Here is a 21101-nt window from a genome sequence, read left to right on the forward strand (position 1 = left end):
AGTTAAGCAAAGTAGCGGCGATACTGATACGGCGCAAGCGCTTGATACCCGGTGTATACTGTCGACTTCGATTTCGACTTTCACTTCTGCTCCTAACCATAAGGCATCTGGCATACGCGTTAAAGTTAACGCTTTCACGCGTTAAAGTTATTTTGGTTTTTACAATAATTTTACTTTTCCTGTTTCCAGCATTTTAATTATTGAGAATCAGTTTTTGGCAAATTTTTGTTTATCCAACTTTATCGCACTGGAAAAATTTCAGCGGATCATCATTGTTATTGTTTTATCAAACTTATCTGGAATTTCAGGCTATTTTTGATCAGATCAAATAGCTTCGGTTTTGCTTTTTTACTTGGGTTTGAAAGTTTCGATCGCCCCGTAGTGAGGTTTGCATTTTGCGATATTTTCAGACGACACCGTTTCGTTCAATTTTTTCCTGTTTTGTTATGTCATTGGTGTACTTACTATAATAACTGTAATTTCTCTGACGTGCGGTTTGCTCTCTTATTCTTCGCTGCAAATTCTGAACGAAAAATACGCAGATGCCGTGGCACAGTTCGTCGGATGATTGGTGGGACCTGGAAGCAGCAGAAGCGAAGAAGAATGGTCAGAAAAACAGTAGAGTAATGTGGGCTATACTGCTAAATAACTAATTATTATAACTTCATTTGTTGATTAATTTAATCACGGAATTGTTTTATAGCAATGCGATCTCCTCCGCAAATCCTTGAGAAAATCAAACCCAAATCCGCTTGGTCGCTGCCCACTGCGGTTGGAAAATTAGCGCTCGGTTGGTGGTCCTTCTTTTTGATTTTCTAGCTGCTCGGTAGCTCGATCCCTTTAACTTTTTTATTTATATTTGTTGAGATTAGTATTATATTCACTAAAATTATATTAATTAATATTATGTTAATTAATTGTATTTAGTGTTCTATTGTTCTTGTTGCTGGTTATTTTTAAATACACCTTGGACACTGAACACTTTATTGTTTATTTATCGTAACGATTTTCTTATTCTCTGTTTATTTTTGTGATCATTATTTGTTGTTCCCTTGTAGACGCACAAAAATATCCCGCACTGGGTGAACATGTCCGCCTTCCGCCGCCGGATCCCCTGCCTGTACCCGTCCTGGATCGCCATCCTGCCAGTCTGACTGAGCCCCCGGTAGGGAAGAAATCGGCTCAGAAGCCCGTGCTGGATTTGGGTGTGCTGCTGGAACACTCCAGCATCCAGCAGAGGGAGAAGAAAGCGCGAGCGGCTCTCCACGCCGCTCCCGGCACCGGCCCCGCTCCGGTGAAAGCCAGAGAAGCCGCTGCCATCGCCAATGCGCTCGATGCCAGCGCTCCGACTAGGATGCGCGGCAAGGAGAGAGAGACGGCAAAACCCAAGAAGCCCTCCACCATGAAGAAAGCCGTCCTGACCAGCAGAAAACAGAACCAACTGGCAAAAGCCGAAGGTGTACTGAACGTAATTTCTCGCTTATTAATTTTTTTAATATATTGTTAAGTAATTTAAGTTTTTACGGTTTATTTAGTGTTTTATTTTTGTTGTTGCTTTTTATCGTTTTAATTAATTTATAGAACAACCGTAAATTTATCGTGTTCATAACATTCTGTTTATTTAATCATTATTTATTGTGTTGATTTATCATAATTAAATTTTAATGTGTTTGTTGATCATGATTTTGTTATTACTGCTTAGTGTTTTTTTTAATACCCTTTATTTGCAGAGCAAATTCCGGAATCCCTTTCCGCAATGCCTACTGCGACTTTGGACGGAGCTATTTCCTCATCCACAATCGAGCCAAAGAAATGCCTGCACAGCAAGCGATTTGCACCATATTGCGATCAGATTGTTACACCGGAAATTGACCAGTTGGTCGGATTAATTTTGGAAGCGGTAGCTTTCTATCAGGATCGTGCCTTCCGCACGCAGGATCCGACGAAATTCAAGAAACGATTTGTTTGTGGTTTGCGAGACGTACGGAAGAATCTGGAACGCAAGGAGATCCGCTTGGTTATTTTGGCGCCGGATGTCGAAGTGACGGAACAGCCCAACGGACCCGATGCGCTGTTGTTAGAAATTAAAGAATTTGCAAAGGAGCACGACATTCCGGTTTGTTGTAGCTAAAAATACGCAGCAGCTGTTACTTTTATTTAGAATTTCTCACCTTTCTGTTTATGATGCAATATTTTATAAAAAATTGGCTTAGATTTATGTAGCTTGCAAGGCTTTTTAAGTTGAGTTATTGGGTTAAGTTTATTACATTAGCTATTTTTTTTATAATTAGAAACGTTAAGTATTTGAAATAATTGTGAAATTGTGCAGGTACTCTTTGCTATGAAAAGGAAATCTCTGGCCAAAAAATGCCACAAACCGGGAACTGTCAGCGTTGTCGGTCTGATAAACTACGACGTCGCTGCCGCCGATGTCCGGAAAGTGCTGCAACTTGCGGAAGAAGCGAGTCAGAAGTACAGAAGTCTTCAGTGAGTAATTTTTGTGTTAACTGAACATGCGTATCGGTGTATCGATTCATGCGTATCATGTGTATCGGTTCATCCCACGCGCCCGTCTGTCCGCAGGGAATCGTCGGGCATTCCGGTGGAAGTGACTCGTAATGTTGCCGGAAGTGCTCCAATCTAAAATAAATTTCAGTATTCGAAATTCAAATACACTACCGTTTGAATTCCGAGTAATCAGGTGCAATTGCATGCATTACAATTCGAGTAATCGCAATTTAGAAGGGCGCTGTTTTAATTGCGAGTATTCGAAATCTAATTTCCGACATTCCAATTCCGAGTATTCGGAATTGCAGCAAATACCTAATATGAATTTAAATAGGTGACTGCTATGCGCCCCGACAAACCGGGCGCACAGAATTTGCTTTTGCCCGAATTTCGAGTGCGGAAATATCGGCGATTTGTGTGTTTTTCGGAGGTTTTTTATATTTTGTTTGGCTTCTTTTATTTATTTAACCACTCATTTTCCTGTTGTATTGTCGAATACGCTAGATTGCTTGAAGAGGTAAGATACCAGAATGCACCCCCATACCCAAACTTTAGGTAATATGCGCTTTCCATAAAAATCTGGAGAAGCAATATTAAAGTTGCTAACTATCGTGTCTGTCCTGAAGTAGCACTTCAGTACAGTACAGCCGTAAAGGTTGTAGCGCGCATGAAAGCAGGACAGCTTGCATATGCCTCAGCCTTAACCTGGGAATTTATTAGCGTTAACACAGCTACGGCAACAACAGCGACGAAGCGTAATGATTAGGCTTTATGTATCGGTATTTGAGCATTTGGTGAAGACAAAGCACCGGAACACGGGTCACCAGCGCAGCCGTCCGTCGTCCTAGCTAAAACAACCCCTCCCCGTGTCCTCGCAAAGAGGGTGGGCAGCAGGGAAAAACGACTTGATACATGTAAATCAACTTTACTTCGACACAATAGCAACTAAAGGTACTAAACACAGATGTGCATTCGCTGTGCGAAATCGTCAATCATAGTTGCATTGCTTTTCCGGTATCCCAACGACACACCTAATGGCTTTTCTCGGCTGGACACTGGTTAACCAAGTCGTGAAGCCTTGCAGCTTCCTGCACTGGGTTAACCGGAATTACCGTTGCTAATTCTATGTAGTTTGCTACAGTTTTCTGCATGGAGTGAAGTTGAACTTCCGTGCCGCTCTAGATGACCTATAACAATTGTTACTCACAGAACTTGATACCTGCCTTATTAGCTTGCTGTAAAGGAGAAAATCAGGATTTCTCAGACTGATTCCGTGATGTTTTGAACAACCTTTCCAATAAACCAGGCGGTAAAAGGGATAAACAAAACAAAAGTTAGCTATTAGGGCTTTCAAATTCTGCAGTTCTCTTCAGCTTCTGCTCCTGCAGCCTTAAGGATAATTCGAGTTAAAAAATTAAGTTAAAACATTCTAGTGCCGGAAAAACAGAAATTTTGATATTTCTGCGCCCGAACATTCGAGACGCACAGCCAAAATCTGTGCGCCCAAACACTCGGGGCGCACAAATAAATTCTATGCGCCCGGTTTGTCGGGACGCCCAGCCATTTCGTTTTAAATAATCGGTTTTCTATAAAAATTTTTATTTAAATTTCCGTTATAACGTACTTACCATCAAACTTCATACTACGCAAACTAGTGTTGTTCTGCGATACATTATATAGTATAACTGAACATTTATGACCAAATTAACTTTAATAATTGAATGACAGTAGAGTTTTAAACTTTTAGCGCTCTGAAAATTCGTCTTAATGATGAATATTCAGTTTTATTTCACCGCATTTTAAATTTCGAGTATTCGAAATTCAAACTATTGCATTTTGAATTCCGAGTAATCAGATTCAAATTACTGACTTTAAATTTCGAATATTGTATTCGAAAATCTAAAAAATACATTTAGATTACTTGGAATTGGAAATACCAGAATTTCAATTCCGAGTACTCGGTGGTATCGAAATTATTTCGCATGCAATTTCGAGCACTTCGCTTAACACTAGAAGTGAAATGCGATGGCAGCGGCTGATGTCGTGCAGAACGGCCCGATGCGTAATGCGATGGCAGCGGCTGATGTCGTGCAGAACGGCCCGATGCGGCTGTATGTAGGATCGCTACATTTCAACATCACGGAAGCTATGTTAAAGGATATTTTTGAACCATTTGGAAAGGTAAATTGATATGACTTGCGAGTTTAATAAAATTTGTCAGGAAGAAAGCGCTTGCGGATTATCAATGGAAGAGTTCTGATTTGTCTCATTTTAATCGATGGGAATTTTGAGATAATAATTTCAGAAAAAACAGTGGCATATTTGAAACTGCAAGGAGTAATTTTAATTTACCTAATTTTATTGGTTAATTAATCGATTGCCATTTTGAAACCAAAATGTAACGGATCAGACATCGCAAAATCACGTTTCTTTAAATAATTTCAAATCATTGATGGGCATTTTTAGTTGGACAGTGTGCAGTTGGCGATGGATCCCGAGAGTGGACGATCGAAAGAATATGCTTTTATCTCAGTAAGTGAGAGTAAAAAGTGTGTATTTTTGCTTTTATTTGCTGCTATCATGTACCTGTAAGTAATATTTTTCTAGAATTACCTTGAGTTGCGGCCTTGCTGGCAGTAAGAACTTGACAGTAGACCTGAGCTATTTTTACAAATAAAATTTGTAAAAATAACTCAGGCTCAGGCAAAATTTCCAGTATTTTTAATGATATATTGTATCATTAAAATGCGGGAAATTTTGGATTATTCATCAGGCAGACGGCATGTCTATATTGCAGTTCCGAGATGCGCACGACGCGAAGCGAGCCATGGAGCAGTTGAATGGCTTCGTATTGGCCGGACGCGCCATGAAGATTGGCCACGTGACGGACCGCAACGACAACGCCACGCAGGGCTCTTTGAACTATGACGACACGGACCCTGCGGGATTTGACCTGGGTCCGACCGGGAGATGACAGCTGATGGCCAAACTGGCCGAAGGCACCGGCAATGGCATGAAGACTCCTACGGTGATTTAACTTACCATTAGCAAAATTTCCAGTTTCCATTTTGTTTAACGGTTGTATTTCCGTTTCCGTTATTTCTTCTCTGGTATTGTGACTGTCTGATTTGAAATGTAAGGAATTTGGATACTGGTGGGCTTTCAGTGCGTGCACATAAATAGTTTGTATAGCTGAAACTGTTTTTGTAGAAAGTGGTATCCATTTGGAAAGTGGTAGTTTCCGGTTTCTTGGTTGTCATTTTACTGTGATGCGAGTTATTTTACTCTTAAAAATATACTTGACCGTGGACTGTTGTGATTTATTTTGTGTTAACTGATTTTGTAGATTATTGTTCAGAATGTTTGATTAACCTGGAAAGAAAGGACTGGAAAATTGTGTAACAACTTAATAAATTCAAAATTTACTTATGCGTTTTGTGCGTTTTGCGCGATTTTGGTAAATGCCGATTTATCGGTTTTATTTGTGTTATAATTTAAATTAGCTAAATAAATATTTTACCGAAATAAAAAACAACAAACCTTTGAAATGCGGCTGGTCTGAACGATTCCCTGCAGCGCGATAAGTTTATCCAAACGACGGCAACAGACGGACCATCTGCTGCGCCGTGTCAAAGTGCATCGTGCACAAAAGCTAGCGCAGCTGCCAATTTCTCGGTGTAGCTCACTGTGTTCAGGGGTCGATTTACTGGGAAATAGTGTGTTGAATTCTTTTTTTATTCCACTTCCAGTGCGGTGGCGCCACCTTTCCATCCGGTCGCATGCTGTAAACGCGTAACAGCACCAAGCAACTTCAGCAGAAAACGAAAACGATCATCGTGTTTGCAACGCAGTTGAAAAATTCTCAAGCGGCAGGTTGGCACGAAGTTTGTTGGTTGTGGAACTGTTTTTGTCCGTTGAAAAATTTTTAATTAGTCACTTAGTGTCCGACAAATCTTCCCCGTAAGCGGAGAGGATTCTAGCATTTTATCGGGTTTAAAGAAGCGTTTCATTGTGATCGTGGTAAGCTACCTTTTTAACTCAAATTAACTATGAGCATCAGTGATCCGCGATCGCGATTATCCGTTTCCAAAAAGTAGAATCATTGATGCTTGTAGATCATGTCGGATGCGGAGGATATGAAAGTGGACGACATGTTGGAGGAGGTGTTTAAAGGTAATGGGAAGAAAGATCCCTCCAGCGGGAAGATGAACGGCCCATATAAGCAGGTGAGTTCCCCGTTGTCGCGATTTAGGTTCCCCGCGATTGCGTTCAGCGCGCTGACAATACGTTTGCCTATGTTTAATCTTTGTGCCCATTTGTCTGTAACCGACATCTAAGTTAGTCTAATCTTGTTCCAGGTTCCCTTTCTTGGTTGTCACGTTTGTTTAGGTTTTGCAAGTGCCGCTGGCTAAAAACACAAGAAATCACACTGGGCCTGCAAAATAAGGTCACAGGCATCTCTGCGTGATTGATAAGCGGTGCATTCACGAGATATGACGTAATTTTCGCAGTTTTTATCGATTGAAAATTTTCTGTAAGGATTAAGGTCTTACATGCATATCACGTAATCTTATGGAAATCGTTGGAAAATTGCTTAGTCATCAGGTTTTTATCGGATTATCGATTTTTTAAACTCGAATTTTGAAGCTTAAAATTTATAAATATATATTTGTGAACATTCTACTTATTTCAGTTTAGTGATATTAAAATAATTCTTTAATAAGAGCTAATTATTTATTGGAAGTTTTGAGCTTTATTTTTCATGATTTAAATTTTTCATATTTTAAATAATTTTAACTTATTTAAATGATTTAAAAATTTATTAATCAGTATATCAGAAATAAGACTGGAATTAAATAGTTTCGTTTTGCTTGAGTAGTTGCGTACTGGAATTTTTAATGGAATATTTTAATGGAATTTTTAATGGAATAGTAAGTTTTTAATGAGGTTTTTTTGCATTTTTGTCGTAATCATTGTTTGGTAAATTTTTCTCCTAATGATTTTTATCTCAGCGTTTATTGAACCCTCATTGACTCGGCGATTTATCTAATTGTAGATCGCTGATGGGAGAAATACACAGCGACTGTGGTCGCTCCGTGTTTTTCGTGATTTTGCTCTCTAGGTGTCCAGTGTTTTGACAGACTTCTTCGGCGTGGGGAGCTCAGGGAATTACGAGAGTTACACTATTTATGAGAAAATAATTTTTGTAATTCGATTATCGTTGGTGACATGTTGTAGGCATCTGCACTCGCACACACAAACAATGCGCACTTGTTTATTTGCTTCCGTTCTCCCACACGCGCCTCTTCCGCAGCCGTGGTTTGCCTTATATTCTGTTCATTGAGCTTCGTAGCTGTTCTGTGCAGTAATGTAAGACGTAATTTCTCGTAGGCTGTGGTGTATGACCAAAAGAGGGATCTCTGTTGGGTGTGATATGGAGCCGTTTTGGATTCTGTGCTGAATTATATTCGAGGGATTTTTCGACTGGCTGTATAGCGTAATAATTTGGGGTTTTTCTTTCCTTACAGGACCGCAATGCCTCACCCGAGCCGCAGAATGGGACCGCCGAGAAACGGGCTGAAGAATCTGGGTAAGGTTTTTTGAAAATAATTGCACTGATTTTGGTATCTGTATCTTCTTTAAAAATTGTATTGATATCTGTGTTTTTTTTTCCAATTTTTCTAATTCTAATTTTCTTTCTACGCTTTCTGTAATTAAAATAAGCTCCAATAATGATGTAAGTAAGTAACCTAAAGTGATTACTTATCCTTTTGAATCACGTTTTTACAAATTCGGAAGCGTTTTTTAGCAAAGTAGTGTTTTTTTGGATCAGTATGTTTCTAATGCCTTGGATGAGAAACAATGCACCACGCAGAATCGTAATTGTTGATACACAAAACCATAACCTGAGGCAAATCTTTGACGATTCAGTTAAACAGTTAATTTTTAAACACTTACTGAAAACTGCATTTTTAAAGCCTTAGATGTTGTGGATTTTTAGGCGGAAGCGGCGCCCTTCGAAATCACCCAGTCGCAGCCGGTCCCGCACTCCGAAGCCCAAGAAGAAGCGCAGCCGCAGCAAGGATAAGGAATCGCGTCGCAGTCGTAACAAAGACGAGGAATCCCGTAGCACCCGCAGCCGGGATAAAGAGTCCCGCCGGCGCCGCAGTCCATCGCGGGAGCGCAGTGATCGGCGTCGCGATCGTGACCGCCGCCGCAGTCCCAGTCCGCCTCCCAGTGATGCGGATCGGGATCGCAAACGATCGCGGAAGGAAGTCAAAGAGCGCTCCGTGTCCAAGAGTCGATCGCGCACCCCCCGCCGCAGCCCGAAGCGTTCCCGCTCACGGAGTCCGCGACGCCGCGATGACCGGAGGGATCGGGAGAGGGATCGACGTTCCCCGGTGCGACGTGACCGCTCGCGATCACCACGGCGCTCACCGCGACGGGATCGCGGGGAAGGTCGACGGTATGAGAGGAGTCCGCCGCGGTATGGAGGCGGACGAGGTGGAGGACGGTAAGGAGATCTTATTTTTTTCACTGGAAATTTTGGTTTTCTGTCAGCGTTCATGCCGGGGATGAGAAACAATGCACCACGCAGAATCGTCCTTGTTGATACACAAATACCATTTCCTGAGGCAATAGAATACGAGATTAACTGAATTAGTTCATATGAAAATAATTGTTTTTTGCTTAGTTCAATTTGAATTACACGTTGGAATACATTTTTTGTCGTATAGTTCTTTAGCAAATAACGGATAAAAAAAATATGTTATTCAATTTAATGTAAGTTTACCTCTTATTTTTTACTGCTGTTTAGAGATTTTTATGTCGATTTTTTTGTTTCTGATTTTGGTAACTTCGTTAGTTTTTGTTGTAGTTAGCTGTTCATACTGTTGTTGTGATTGCAGAGGCCGCGGTCGTTTTGATGGCCGTGGGGGACAAAACCATATGAGGCAATAGAAATTTAAATTCGTTGAATACATTAATAATTTAGTCGTGTTTATTATTTTGATCGTTATTTCGGTGGTTTTTTTATTTTTATTGCGATTTGTAATGCTGTTTGTGTGATTACAGAGATCGTGGAGGTTTTGGAGGGCGTGGAGGCGGCGGCCGGGCTCGGCAGTCCATCGAACGCGCCCGTTCCGTCCGCAGTGAATCACCGGATATCCCGGCGGAAGAGCGCGATCAGCGCACCGTGTTCTGCATGCAGCTGGCACAGACCATCAACGCCAAGGATCTGGAGAAGTTCTTCTCCTCCGTCGGCCGGGTGCGCGACGTCCGTCTGATTGTGGACAGTAAGACGCGGCGGTCCAAGGGTATTTCCTATGTGGAGTTTTACGAACTGGAAGCCGTGCCGCTGGCGCTGGGTCTGCACGGCCAGAAACTGAAGAACTGTCCCATGAATATTCAACCCACACATGCCGAAAAGAATCGCGCAGCGATGGCGGCGGCCGGTGCCGTGCAGAAGGGCCCAATGCGGCTGTATGTGGGATCGCTGCATTTCAACATCACGGAAGATATGTTGAAGGATATTTTTGAACCATTTGGAAAGGTAAATCAAAATGGCTGGAAACTGAATTATGATAATATTTTCAAAAATAGTTCCCTCTTGGAAATGGCTAGTTTAATTTCAGTCTGTGGGCACTGTATTAGTGTAATACTGCAATAATTCAGCATATTAATATTTAATGAAACTTTATTGTATGAAATTTTAAGGTAGGAATATCAGGAAAAATAGTTGCAGCCTTGCAGATCAGAAATTGCATGGTAAATTTATTGAGCTGATGGATCTTATACTAGGTTAACCACGTCAAAATTCAAAAAAGCACAAACTGCCGGTTAGAAATTGCAGGTTTGGTTTTAAAATAGCTTATTTTATTAATATGCGTTTTAGTTGGACAGCGTTCAATTGATGATGGATCCCGAGAGCGGACGATCAAGAGGATATGCTTTCATCACGGTAAGTGGAGCAGAAGTGTCGATTTCTCCAGGTTTGCTGCTGTGATGTAATATTTCTCTACAATTACCGTGAGCTGCGGGCAATGAGAACTTTGACAGTAGACCTGAGATGAATAATTTATAAAGATATCATTAAAACGCTAATGATCTTGGATTATACGTCATACGCATTTGTATTGCAGTTCCGCGATGCACAGGACGCGAAGCGAGCCATGGAGCAGTTGAACGGCTTTGAATTGGCCGGACGCGCGATGAAGATTGGTCACGTGACGGACCGCAGCGACAACGCCACGCAGGGCTCACTGGATTACGACGACACGGACCGCGCGGGATTCGACCTGGGCCCGACGGGCAGATTACAACTGATGGCCAAACTGGCCGAAGGCACCGGGATGAAGATCCCACAATCGGCGGCGCCACCGCCGCCGGCTGCGCCTGCAGGTTAGTCTGAATTTTGATTTGTTTTACCTGTGGCAAATTAATAATTCTGTTATTTTTGTCATTTTTGCCTAATATCTGGTACTACTTGTTAAAAATTTATTAATCTGAATCACTGTAGTTAATTTCCTGATGTTAAAATGTAAATCATTTTGCGTAGTATTCTGCGTATGCACGTTTTGTTGTATTGATGGCTTTTGCCCGATAAAGATTTCCTGATTTGATTTCTGGAGCTTTCAGTGGTATTCTGCTCCCGAATTCTAACTGGAAATATTTTTACAGCACCGGCTATGGCACCGATCGCTACCCAGTGTTTTATGCTGTCCAACATGTTCGATCCGAAAACGGAGACAGAGTCCACATGGGCCTGTGATCTGAAGCAGGAGGTGATCGATGAGTGCAGTCAGTATGGCGGTGTGGTGCATGTCCACGTGGACGCCGACGCTGCGGAAGGGAATGTCTACGTCAAGAGCGTGTCCATTGCGGCGGCCACCTTGGCGGTGCAGAGTCTCCATGGCCGCTTTTTTGCTGGTACGTACAACGAATCTTTTTAAAAAATCGTTTGAAGCTATTATTCTACGTTATGGAAGGTAGATTTGTTGTCAAGTTCTTTTTATATTTGCGGGATTATTTAGAGTTATTATTCATAAGTCTTGGGTGTTTACTAGTAATTCAGAGGGAATGTAAGAAATTCTACGTTTTCAGAAATTTATATGGCGTTTTGATTTTTACACTGGTTTTTTTCCGGGTTTTTCTTGTTTTAAGTTTTTCCATAATGAACCCTTTTTTTGCCCGGGTTATTCCATGTCAAGCATTCGCGTCTTTGATTGGTTTTTCGTTCACAACTTCATTTGTTGAATTTCCCTTTTGTTTAGGGCGGATGATCACTGTAAATTATATTCCCACGTTAAACTATCACCAGCTTTTCCCGGACGCCATGAAGTCGCATTTCCCGCTGGCTCCTTCTCAACGGTAGAAATCGTCCTTTTTGTTTACTTGTTCGGATGGCGCAGCACGGAGAAAACATTTTGTTAAGTGGACGATGGGATTTTGAATGGAATGTGAAGTATTTACCTCGAGGGATCCTTTTCGATTATTTTTTGCACTAGCTGTTACTCCGTGCTTGTGCGTTTTTTCCGCTTCTCCGGTTTTGTTTGTCCGCATCACTGTGAAGTTTTTTTCACCATCCGACTAGCATGTGTTTGAAATCTGAATTATTGACGTTTATATTGTGTTTAGAATTTATTATGACCAGCGCTTATAATGCACAACGATCGTACAATAAAATTCAATTAGTTGTAAGTGGAATTCGGAATGAACGACAGTCAAACTGTTGAAACGTGAATTGTACTGTTTGTTTCATCACTGAACTCGAATTCGCTCACAAATCTTTCTTTGTTTATTGCAAAACCGAAAACACGAAACCTTTCAGAAGGTGAATCTGCGTAATTGCTTGGCCAAGAAAGAAGTTAAAGCTTGAAAGCAGTTGAAAACTTGACATATTGCGAGCTTGTCCACAGAGGTCTATGATTCGATACGCTTGAAGAGTACAATAAGTACTTAATAAAGCGCTAAAATATTGTTACTTTAATAATACGTATACAAGTAAGGTATGTACAGAAACTGCACGTAACGGCGCGCGTAATCCACTTGCCGTTGTGCGCGTTCAATTAGGGATGCCTACCAGTATCAACCGGTACAGCATCAGTAAGCAAATTTTTCTGTGCTTTTGAAAAGCAGATTTTCCGGTATTTACTGCTGTATTAAATTACTATTAATGCGGTATTCAACGTATTTAATGTTTTTCGGGTGAGTTTATTCTGATAGGATCACACGAATCAAAAGACATCATTATCTTCCGGCCCAAAAATATAGTTGCTTTGCATTGACTATCGACAGATATATAACACGAAAGCATAGCATGAAATGCTAAATATTTATATGATCCTTATAATAATAATCATTCTCAACCTCACAACTTCTTTAATTAAATTGCACTGTAAATTTGTCATTTAATGAAGGGAACAAAGGTACCGAATAATGCCGCCTCCAAATCCTGGCCGCAGAATATATGCATAGTTGCCGGGGTACCTTTGCGTTTCGATAATACGCAGTTTATATGCAGTCCAGCAGTCGTTTATATGCAGTAATGTTTATATGCAGTCGTCCTTTAGGATTCCACAATGTTGCTTCCTGGTCCTGCTGCCTGGTGGACTATCCTTGTGGTTAAGGCTGTTAAGCGTTATGAAAGCGAGGAGTGTTAGTCGTACGTCCGGATTTTCGATAGATTTATGGATACGGGAACGACAAGCAGAGATTGCCAGTTCTTGCCTTGCACACCACCGTTCTCCGTTTAAACCGTCTGGACGCCGGCTCTCCATTGCTGACAGTAATTTGACCAATCCGTCGAGGTTCAGCGTACGTTCCGGTTGAAGTTTGTTGGAGTACTTGATGTTTTATTTACTGGCACTCACATTTAGCCGGCGTTCCGAAGCACTCTCCGCGAGCAAAACCATTCTGTATGCACTTCTCCTGGCACACTGTCTCGTGACCTTCCCGACAAAAGTACACCAGCTGTCCATTCGACAGCACAACGAGAGATACCATGGGCGTAACGGAACGAATGGGACGCACTTCCTCCAGGAAAACTTCCTCCGTTACCGTCTCCGGGACGCTTGGTACCATAGGACTGATTGGTAGACATTCGCCTTTTTCCGGTAAAATCACAACCAATAACGCGATAAGCGCCATGATGCGCACGCCACTACGCAAACCGGAGAGTGTGTAGAGAAAGCCTTGGACAAATTCATTTCCTACCCGATGAGTTTCCACGTCTACCTCTCGGACTTCTAGCGGTAATTAAATCAACGGCATCGTTGTAATTTGCAGTCAAAGTACAAGTAAAAATATTCAAGCCAAACTGGAATGAAATGAAATTTAAATTCCATGTCGCATAGTTTTTATATCAGATGTTTTTGTCCGCTCGCACAGTGACACATCGGCACCGACTGTACGTCAGGAAAGTATAATTCTAGCGGTGTTCAAGCGAAAAAGAGGGTTTGCTCGTTATCTATCTGATGCCCGACGCCGATTCTGACCAAATGACGTCATTACTGTATGAATTACTGCTCTTTGTCCTAAACATACCGGATGCATAAACCATAAACAGCTAAAATACTGAGCACTATCACTGTTTATAAACATGCAAGAATTATCTATTTTAAAAAGATCATACATGGCCACGTTCCGGCGGTGTGAATCGATAAGTTCAACTGGCAATATAATTTACTTTCGAAAATTAACGGAAATCACACGGAGTTTGATCATAATCGTAGACGGCAACTGCCGGTTCGTGTGACCGATGACTACCGTCCTAATTTCCGTAAATAACATATATGTACATAACGTTTTATTTTGATACCGATAACAACATAACTACAAAAGGCTACAAAATGCGGTCTTACTTATTTTTGCGTGTTTTATAGTCAGTATTTCCCAGTCAGCAAAATGTAATGAAATAATGACTGTGGTATATATAATCAGTCAGCATAACGTAATGAAATAATGATTGTGGCATATTCATTTTGTATGAAATAAGTTTGCTTTGTTTGTTTGTTTGCTTTGTTTGCAGTAAAATAAGCAGCATACCAACAACAAAAAGATTAAAAACATAAATTGTATAAAAATATTAACACCAATATCAACAACTGTGTAAAATATTAACAAAAATGGAAGTATTGATCGGTTTTTGACTGCGTCTGCGGTCCAGCAGCACGCAAATAGTCGTAATCACGAATAATGTTTTGTTGCAAACAAAATCTGGAGCATTGCTCAAAAACGCCAGGATTATCACGCATGTTTATCGAGCATACGCAGAATTTTCTTGCCGAACAACACCGTATTATGACGGTTAAACAACTGCGTATTATTGCCCTTTGTCACGCAATCGATCGGAGTTTATTTTGCCACAAAACCGAACGGTCACCTGGAGAACACCAGGATTTTTCTGACTCCACTCCGTAGTTCTTTCAAAGCCATGAAACAGATCAGCGGATTGACCCATGAATTCAGGTACACCATAAAGAACTGCACAATCATAAAGGTCAAATTCCAGTAACCGAACGCATCCACGAGCAACCAGTACAAATGGTTGGGCGTCCAGCAAATGACCACCGCAACCACCAGGTAAGCCAGTGTTCGGTTATGCGGTCGACGTGGTGGTGCGACGCGGTGTCTATGGATTTGGTATGCCGCTGATGCTGCTTCGTTGTTGGTATTGCTGGATGCCTCGCGGGCCTGTTCCATTAAGATTACTTGAGCGATATGGTTGCGCTTTGCGCTGGATGATTCTCGACTGGAATCGAGAGTTCCTAAAACTACAGAAATAGAACACTATGTATAGCGCGCTGCGCCCAAAATGAAAATGATACAAACCCAAATTAAGAATACAGTGTACAAAAAGAATTCTCAGCACTGAAGTACCTGTACTTCGTTATGTCTCAATAACTGATCAATATGGTGTATGAATATGGACATACTGCGTGAATGAGGGATCACCCGCGTACACTGATGTTTTTTTGAATTTTTGCTAGTGTAATTATGTTTTTATTAACAAACTTGTGCATTGTGTTTCACATGCATAATGCATAGAAGTATGCTGCTTAAGACTCTTCTTAAGACTTAATCAGGTCGACTTATTGCTAATCAACAGTGCATCGTGTAAATTTGTAATGCGGCTGAAGGATCTGTGTTTCCGGCAGCGATTCGGTACGTAGTGATCCGTTATTGAATACCACAAGTATATCATACTGTCGTAAAAGCGTTTTTTAAAGACAAGACTCAGTAAATCAGAAGTACTCATAATAAAATATAGATATACTAAGCGGGAGTACGTTGTCCCATCGGTTTACCATGTTGTAACTGCCTTTTTGTACCAGCTTGCCAAAAGCTTGCTGTAACACGACCACGTATTTATCGAACTCTGACCACGCTGTCTGGTTGTAGTATCGGTTCTTTCGTTATTCGAGCTCTTACGCATCGGACGGTATACAGACTACAGTAACTGTTTAATAACTGAGCCTGTGATCCGGTTTTTTCTCGATTGTGATTTCTCGTAAACGTAATCATCGGTGTATGTAGTATGCATAAGCAGTTCGGGTGGAGATTGTCTTGTGGCTTCATTTTAACACTTCTACGGAAGCGGTGTTTGACAGAAGCAACTTACGTAAATAACCAAGGGTAGCTTATGATGCTTACTGCGCACGATTTACTTACCCATAGGCGCTGTACCGACTTGTGCTCTTCGACGATTCCGTCGAGCAATCTTCAGCCATACAGACAAACTAGTCCCCACAACCAGAAACTCGGTCACAGTAAATCCTAAAATCTCCACTGCTAACGCTGTCTTCCGCTGGAATTCCACATTAACAGTACATAACGTATCGTTGACTTTTGGCCATACTCTTCCCGGCACAACCACGGAAAGATGCAACGTGTTAAGAAAAAGAAAGACCAACAAAATTGTTATGTATGTTAATCTCAGATTGTGGTTGTGTTTTCGGTAGTGCATCGGATAGGTCACGGCCCACAGGCGATTAAAGGCAATCAGCACATGCCCATAGCGCACACAGCTGCCGAAAAGATTGTTGCAGTACAGGAAAAATGAACAAGCCGCTGTACCGAACGGAAAATAGCCGTATAAGCCACGTATAAAAATCCCAGACATTCCCGTTGCCGCCAGAAAAACCTCCGCCAAACACAGATTAACGATAAGGAGATTAAAGCCGCTGCGCATACCGGCATCCATCCAGTAAGCGATGACAATTAATCCGTTGAGCAGCAGTGCGGCCACAATAGAAAATCCCAGAAAAGCGTTTAAAACCGAGAACGCTATGGGAAAATATGATGAGGTGCCATCTCCCATAACACTGCTTTTGCCAAGCGAAAAGTTTGTACTATTAATAGTTAAGGATGACATGGTTGCACTAGAAATCTCCAATATGAATAGCAAAAGGCTTTGACCTTTTTATAAGATATGCACACTGTTTATCTTCGGTATCCTGGTTTATTTACAGGCGATAATGCACAGGAGTGTCACCGCAGAAGAAAGTAAGGCAAGGTATGAGATAAAATCTCCGCTGTCGTCGTTGACGTCGCATGCCCGCACCCTGCTAGCTACGGAAGCGTCAAATGCGCTTGCAATATATAGACGCACATTAGGCTAATGGGGATGGATGGCCGGATAAAAAGGGATCGAATTTCTGCGATTCTCTGTAGCGGCGGCTTTGTTTCGTTCAAGCCGGAAAAGTGCGTGCCACAGTATGCAATGTCTGACACATGGAAATACCTGTGACTTTCTGGCTAAAGCTTGTGACCGGGCAATTGGCGCAACACTTACAGTGCCGGATGATTAAAATGCAAAGTTAGACAGTACAGAATACAGGACAGCTGGTATGGAATATTACTGCGGGCACATAGTACATCTCCTGATTTCCGACGGAAGCGACAACTATAACTAATAACCGATCAATAAGACATTTCGTGCATAAAAGTCTTTGCGCTTCACAGGATACAATTAGCTATGCTTAAAGGGTGTTGAATCAATGCGACTTATAATTATGCCCGCACGACTTGGTTACCTTGCACTGAAGCGTAAGGATTAAAGGAAAAAAGTAGAATTCGCTTTATAGAACGCAAATAACCAAGAAATTTCTAAGGAAAATTATCAGGTGACAATGATGTCAATGTAGACAACGTTTTGCAGCAGATGCTTTGACATCTGTACGTGCGTAGAAATGTTCCACATTACAAATACGGTAGTACTGATTTTCGGTACAAACAAAAAAAACTAAAAATGTTCAGGTCATTCGATTCTTTTAATAGCTACAGTCTGTATGTATTTCAAAAGTCACGCAGAGAGTACCAGCTGAAAATTAGCAAAACGCCAAGAACACATTTCTGTTTTCGCCAACACACCAATATTGCTCTCACGGTTAGCGTCAGACAGGCATGGGCTACTTGATTAGGTGCACTTCCGGTCTCATCTTTGCACTCATGGTAAGAATGCAGCGGTTACATGCTTAAAAACGGGACCAGGCATATTTTGACTAAAATATGTGACCTCACGAAATAACAAAATCGTCGAAATGAACGCTAATTTAGATCTACAGAAAAATGTCATTCTTCCCTCTCCCTACCACATGTAGGCTGTAGAGCAAATCAGCAGTGAGTAATTCCCTCAGGGACGTACAGTATCGAGGTTACATTACTGATACCTGGAAATTCAGGGAAACTGGAAATCGGAAAAATAGATTTTCTGGTAAACAGAAATGTCGTCTTATCAGAAATGTAGATTTTCTGGGGCATTGCGCTATTAAATGCTGGTATGTACATTAACAAGGGAAAAAACCTATGGTGAAGGTTACGGACACCACCTTTCACCATAAAATTTCCCGACGCCATGTTTCGTCACAACCAGGCTGCCGACACTACTATCTAATAATTTTTTTATTTTTAAGCTTACACCACCGAAATCTCGTTACATCACCACGAGAAATGCACTCACCACTGGTATCTCCGGAAACCACTATTTGCAAATTTTCTAGATTAAGGTTATGACAGGCGACAAATTATGACAGATTAAATTACGACAGATTAAATTATGTCGAGGTCTAGCTCCTCTTTTATGTGCCGCTCTTCTGCTTCCATTCCTGTAACTGAAACGACATCTTTTGGACGCTCACTCAACTGCTTTACCTGGGCGGTGGTGGAGCTTCTGGATCCACTTGGCTTCAAAGGAAGTTATTTTCCATTTCTTCATCGTTTTCCCTGAAAAGGAACCTCTTTCAGGATCACTTCCGTTTAGCAGATCGTATGCTAAGGCGAAAAGGCCACAATCAGTTCCCTTTCTCTGGTTTGAACTGTCTTGCATGTTAAGGTCAGCCGCTTATCCGGCATGGAGGAGCCGTGGTAGCCGGAGCACCTCCCGGGCACTTTTATTTTAGAAAGTATTTGCATGCAGATCCATTTAATAAATGTATGAATTTTTATTTAAAAACTCTGAGCGTCCACTTTTGTCTTAAAAATGAATGCGTGCATTTTTATTGTAAAAAATGTGTGCTTGAATGTAGGCGTGCATTTTCATTCAAAAAATGTATGCGTGCAATTTTATTTGAGAAAACGTCTGCGTGGAATTTTACTTGAGAAAATGTACAACATACGCCATAAATGTGGTTACACCAAATCACCGATTGCCGATACATGCTTTCAGCTATCGGTCTAACCACATTTGCGGCGTCCACTGTATGCGTGCATTTTTATTCTAAAAATGTACGTACTTGTATTGCAGATCTTTGGCGCCTTCGTCAGCTGCTGTGAAAGTGGTGTTTTTGGAAAAATGCGAAAATTTTCTTTTCGTAATCTGCAAGAGCTGTCCCAAGAGCTGCAAAGGTCACGAAACTGTTTCCCACGTGCAGATCGTCCCTCTCATCATTAACATTTAGTTCAAGCAGCGCGTTCAGTCTGCCGAGAAGGAGATGGTGCGCGAACAGACGACACACCAGCAGGTTTGTTCAAAGGAAAAGAGGCTTTGGTTTTCGAGATTCTGGCATAACATATTCCATTGCTAAGGCTTAAAATTAATTTAGGTAGATAATCTCGTTCCACATCAAAAAGCACCCAATGAAATATTGGTTATGGTTATTTTTTGTGTGCCGTTGGAAGCTGATAAATCCGCATTCAAGACCTCTTTGCACTCCCGTATCGCAGCTCTCGAAGCGGAACTCTCCTCATTGCACGTGACTCACCGCGAACGCAGGACCCAACCCGAACAACTGATTAAGAACGGCCAAGAAGGAACCGCTGTTATGCGGCGCAAACTGACGGAAATTGAATTGCTGCTGATGACCGCGCTGCAATGCCATCTGCCCATCGATGAACGGTGTGCCGGGGATATCCTGCAGACCGGCGTTAATGTGCGAAGAGTTATCGTGAAGTCGATGCGCGCAGTGAAAGAGCTCGACGCGCTACGGGAAACGAATATCGCCCTGAAGGCTGAAATCAGCAAAATGAACGTGGAGTTGGCCGATGTCCGCGAGAAGCTGGAAACCAGCACCATCCAACGCACAAGTAAGCTTGCCAATCAGCTTTAAATTTCTTTGCAAAATATTGCCGAATCTCCAGCGTTGTGAACGTGTAATCTTATTTTCGGGATTTCCGTACTTCCTATAGTAGCGACATACATAATTCATCTTTATTAATCATTCAAGTGTAAGTTTTTATGGTTAGTTGGTTTATTTTCTGTCATTCTCATGCTGTTTGTAGCTCAAAGGCGAGAGATTTAGGCATCGCAGACGTTTGAATTAAATTCACAATTGTATGTAACTGTACTGTTATTAATTTTTATTTTGTAGGTTGCCTTCTCTCGATTTTCTGGCGAATCCGTCCCGTACCCGGAGGATTCCACCGTTGTGGAAGTTCTTGGAGAAGATGGGGCACTTCATTGTGGCAAAGCAGTCGCCCGTTCCGCAAGCGGAGTACTCGTTGATTTTCGGTGTTCAGGCAAGCGGAGCGAGTGGATTCGTTCGGACCAGGTCTTCTTATCCAGCGTTGACTTTTATGAGTGCGATATTCCGGTACGTGTTTCGTTCTATCACGATCAAGGTAAGCTTGTTTTTATAACAAAAACACGGCAATAACTTTTTCTATTCGTTCCATATTTCTAACGTTGCTTCATAGTAGAATACATATTACATGCTTCATACATATTACGCTATCTAACAACGGTTTGAAGGACCTAAAAGGTGTTTCAGGTGGAACAAGGTTGTAGACTTTTTGCTTCATGCGTGCCAATCACATGCCAAAGTCATAGTTTCGCTTCTTTGCTTATGCTGATATCATTAACATGGGAATTAAATAATAACCATCAACAGTGCACAGCACCCTGTGCACAATGTCAACGCAGAACACGGAAAAGGGAAGGTAAACTGATCAAAACTAACTTGTCCTTTGTACCGGTGCAGAAATCAGTGATCCGGTTGAAGTGTTGATGCTGCAGCAGCGTCCAACCGAGCCTTGGAAGTGGCAGCCGGCCACAGCGCTTGTTTTTGACTGGCAGCAACGGCAATTCGCCTGGGTTGCCATCCATCTTCCTGACGGAAACGTCAAAGCAATCGTTGCACAGGATAGGATTAGACACC

At 41.7% G+C, this 21101-nt stretch overlaps 2 protein-coding genes across 4 annotated transcripts; both read left to right on the forward strand.

Annotated features, from left to right (window-relative positions):
* The first annotated feature begins 146 nt into the window (after positions 1-146).
* On the forward strand, positions 147-5912 carry LOC129595813 (selenocysteine insertion sequence-binding protein 2-like). Of its 2 annotated transcripts, none has more exons than XM_055492925.1 (9): positions 147-606; positions 704-790; positions 1059-1457; positions 1731-2116; positions 2330-2487; positions 2584-2615; positions 4586-4689; positions 4975-5040; positions 5306-5912. In XM_055492925.1, exons 1-9 carry the CDS (start codon positions 543-545, stop codon positions 5480-5482), a joined length of 1473 nt encoding a protein of 490 aa, XP_055348900.1. In that variant the 5' UTR covers positions 147-542; the 3' UTR covers positions 5483-5912. The 2 variants fall into 2 exon arrangements, with proteins under 2 accessions (XP_055348900.1, XP_055348899.1); XM_055492924.1 differs by having other exon boundaries at positions 2584-2612; positions 4571-4689.
* A 430-nt stretch (positions 5913-6342) lies between these two features.
* Positions 6343-12214, forward strand: LOC129595808 (RNA-binding protein 39-like). Of its 2 annotated transcripts, XM_055492916.1 has the most exons (10): positions 6343-6528; positions 6624-6734; positions 8037-8098; positions 8510-9022; positions 9417-9461; positions 9583-10060; positions 10403-10468; positions 10650-10908; positions 11188-11436; positions 11781-12214. In XM_055492916.1, the coding sequence occupies exons 2-10, from the start codon at positions 6627-6629 to the stop codon at positions 11879-11881; spliced, it is 1881 nt and encodes a 626-aa protein (XP_055348891.1). In that variant the 5' UTR covers positions 6343-6528; positions 6624-6626; the 3' UTR covers positions 11882-12214. The 2 variants fall into 2 exon arrangements, with proteins under 2 accessions (XP_055348891.1, XP_055348892.1); XM_055492917.1 differs by lacking the exon at positions 9417-9461.
* The last annotated feature ends 8887 nt before the right edge of the window (positions 12215-21101 follow it).

The sequence above is a fragment of the Paramacrobiotus metropolitanus genome, unplaced genomic scaffold (genome assembly GCF_019649055.1).
Source record: "Paramacrobiotus metropolitanus isolate TYO unplaced genomic scaffold, Prichtersi_v1.0 Parri_scaffold0000083, whole genome shotgun sequence".
NCBI classification, from domain to species: domain Eukaryota; kingdom Metazoa; phylum Tardigrada; class Eutardigrada; order Parachela; family Macrobiotidae; genus Paramacrobiotus; species Paramacrobiotus metropolitanus.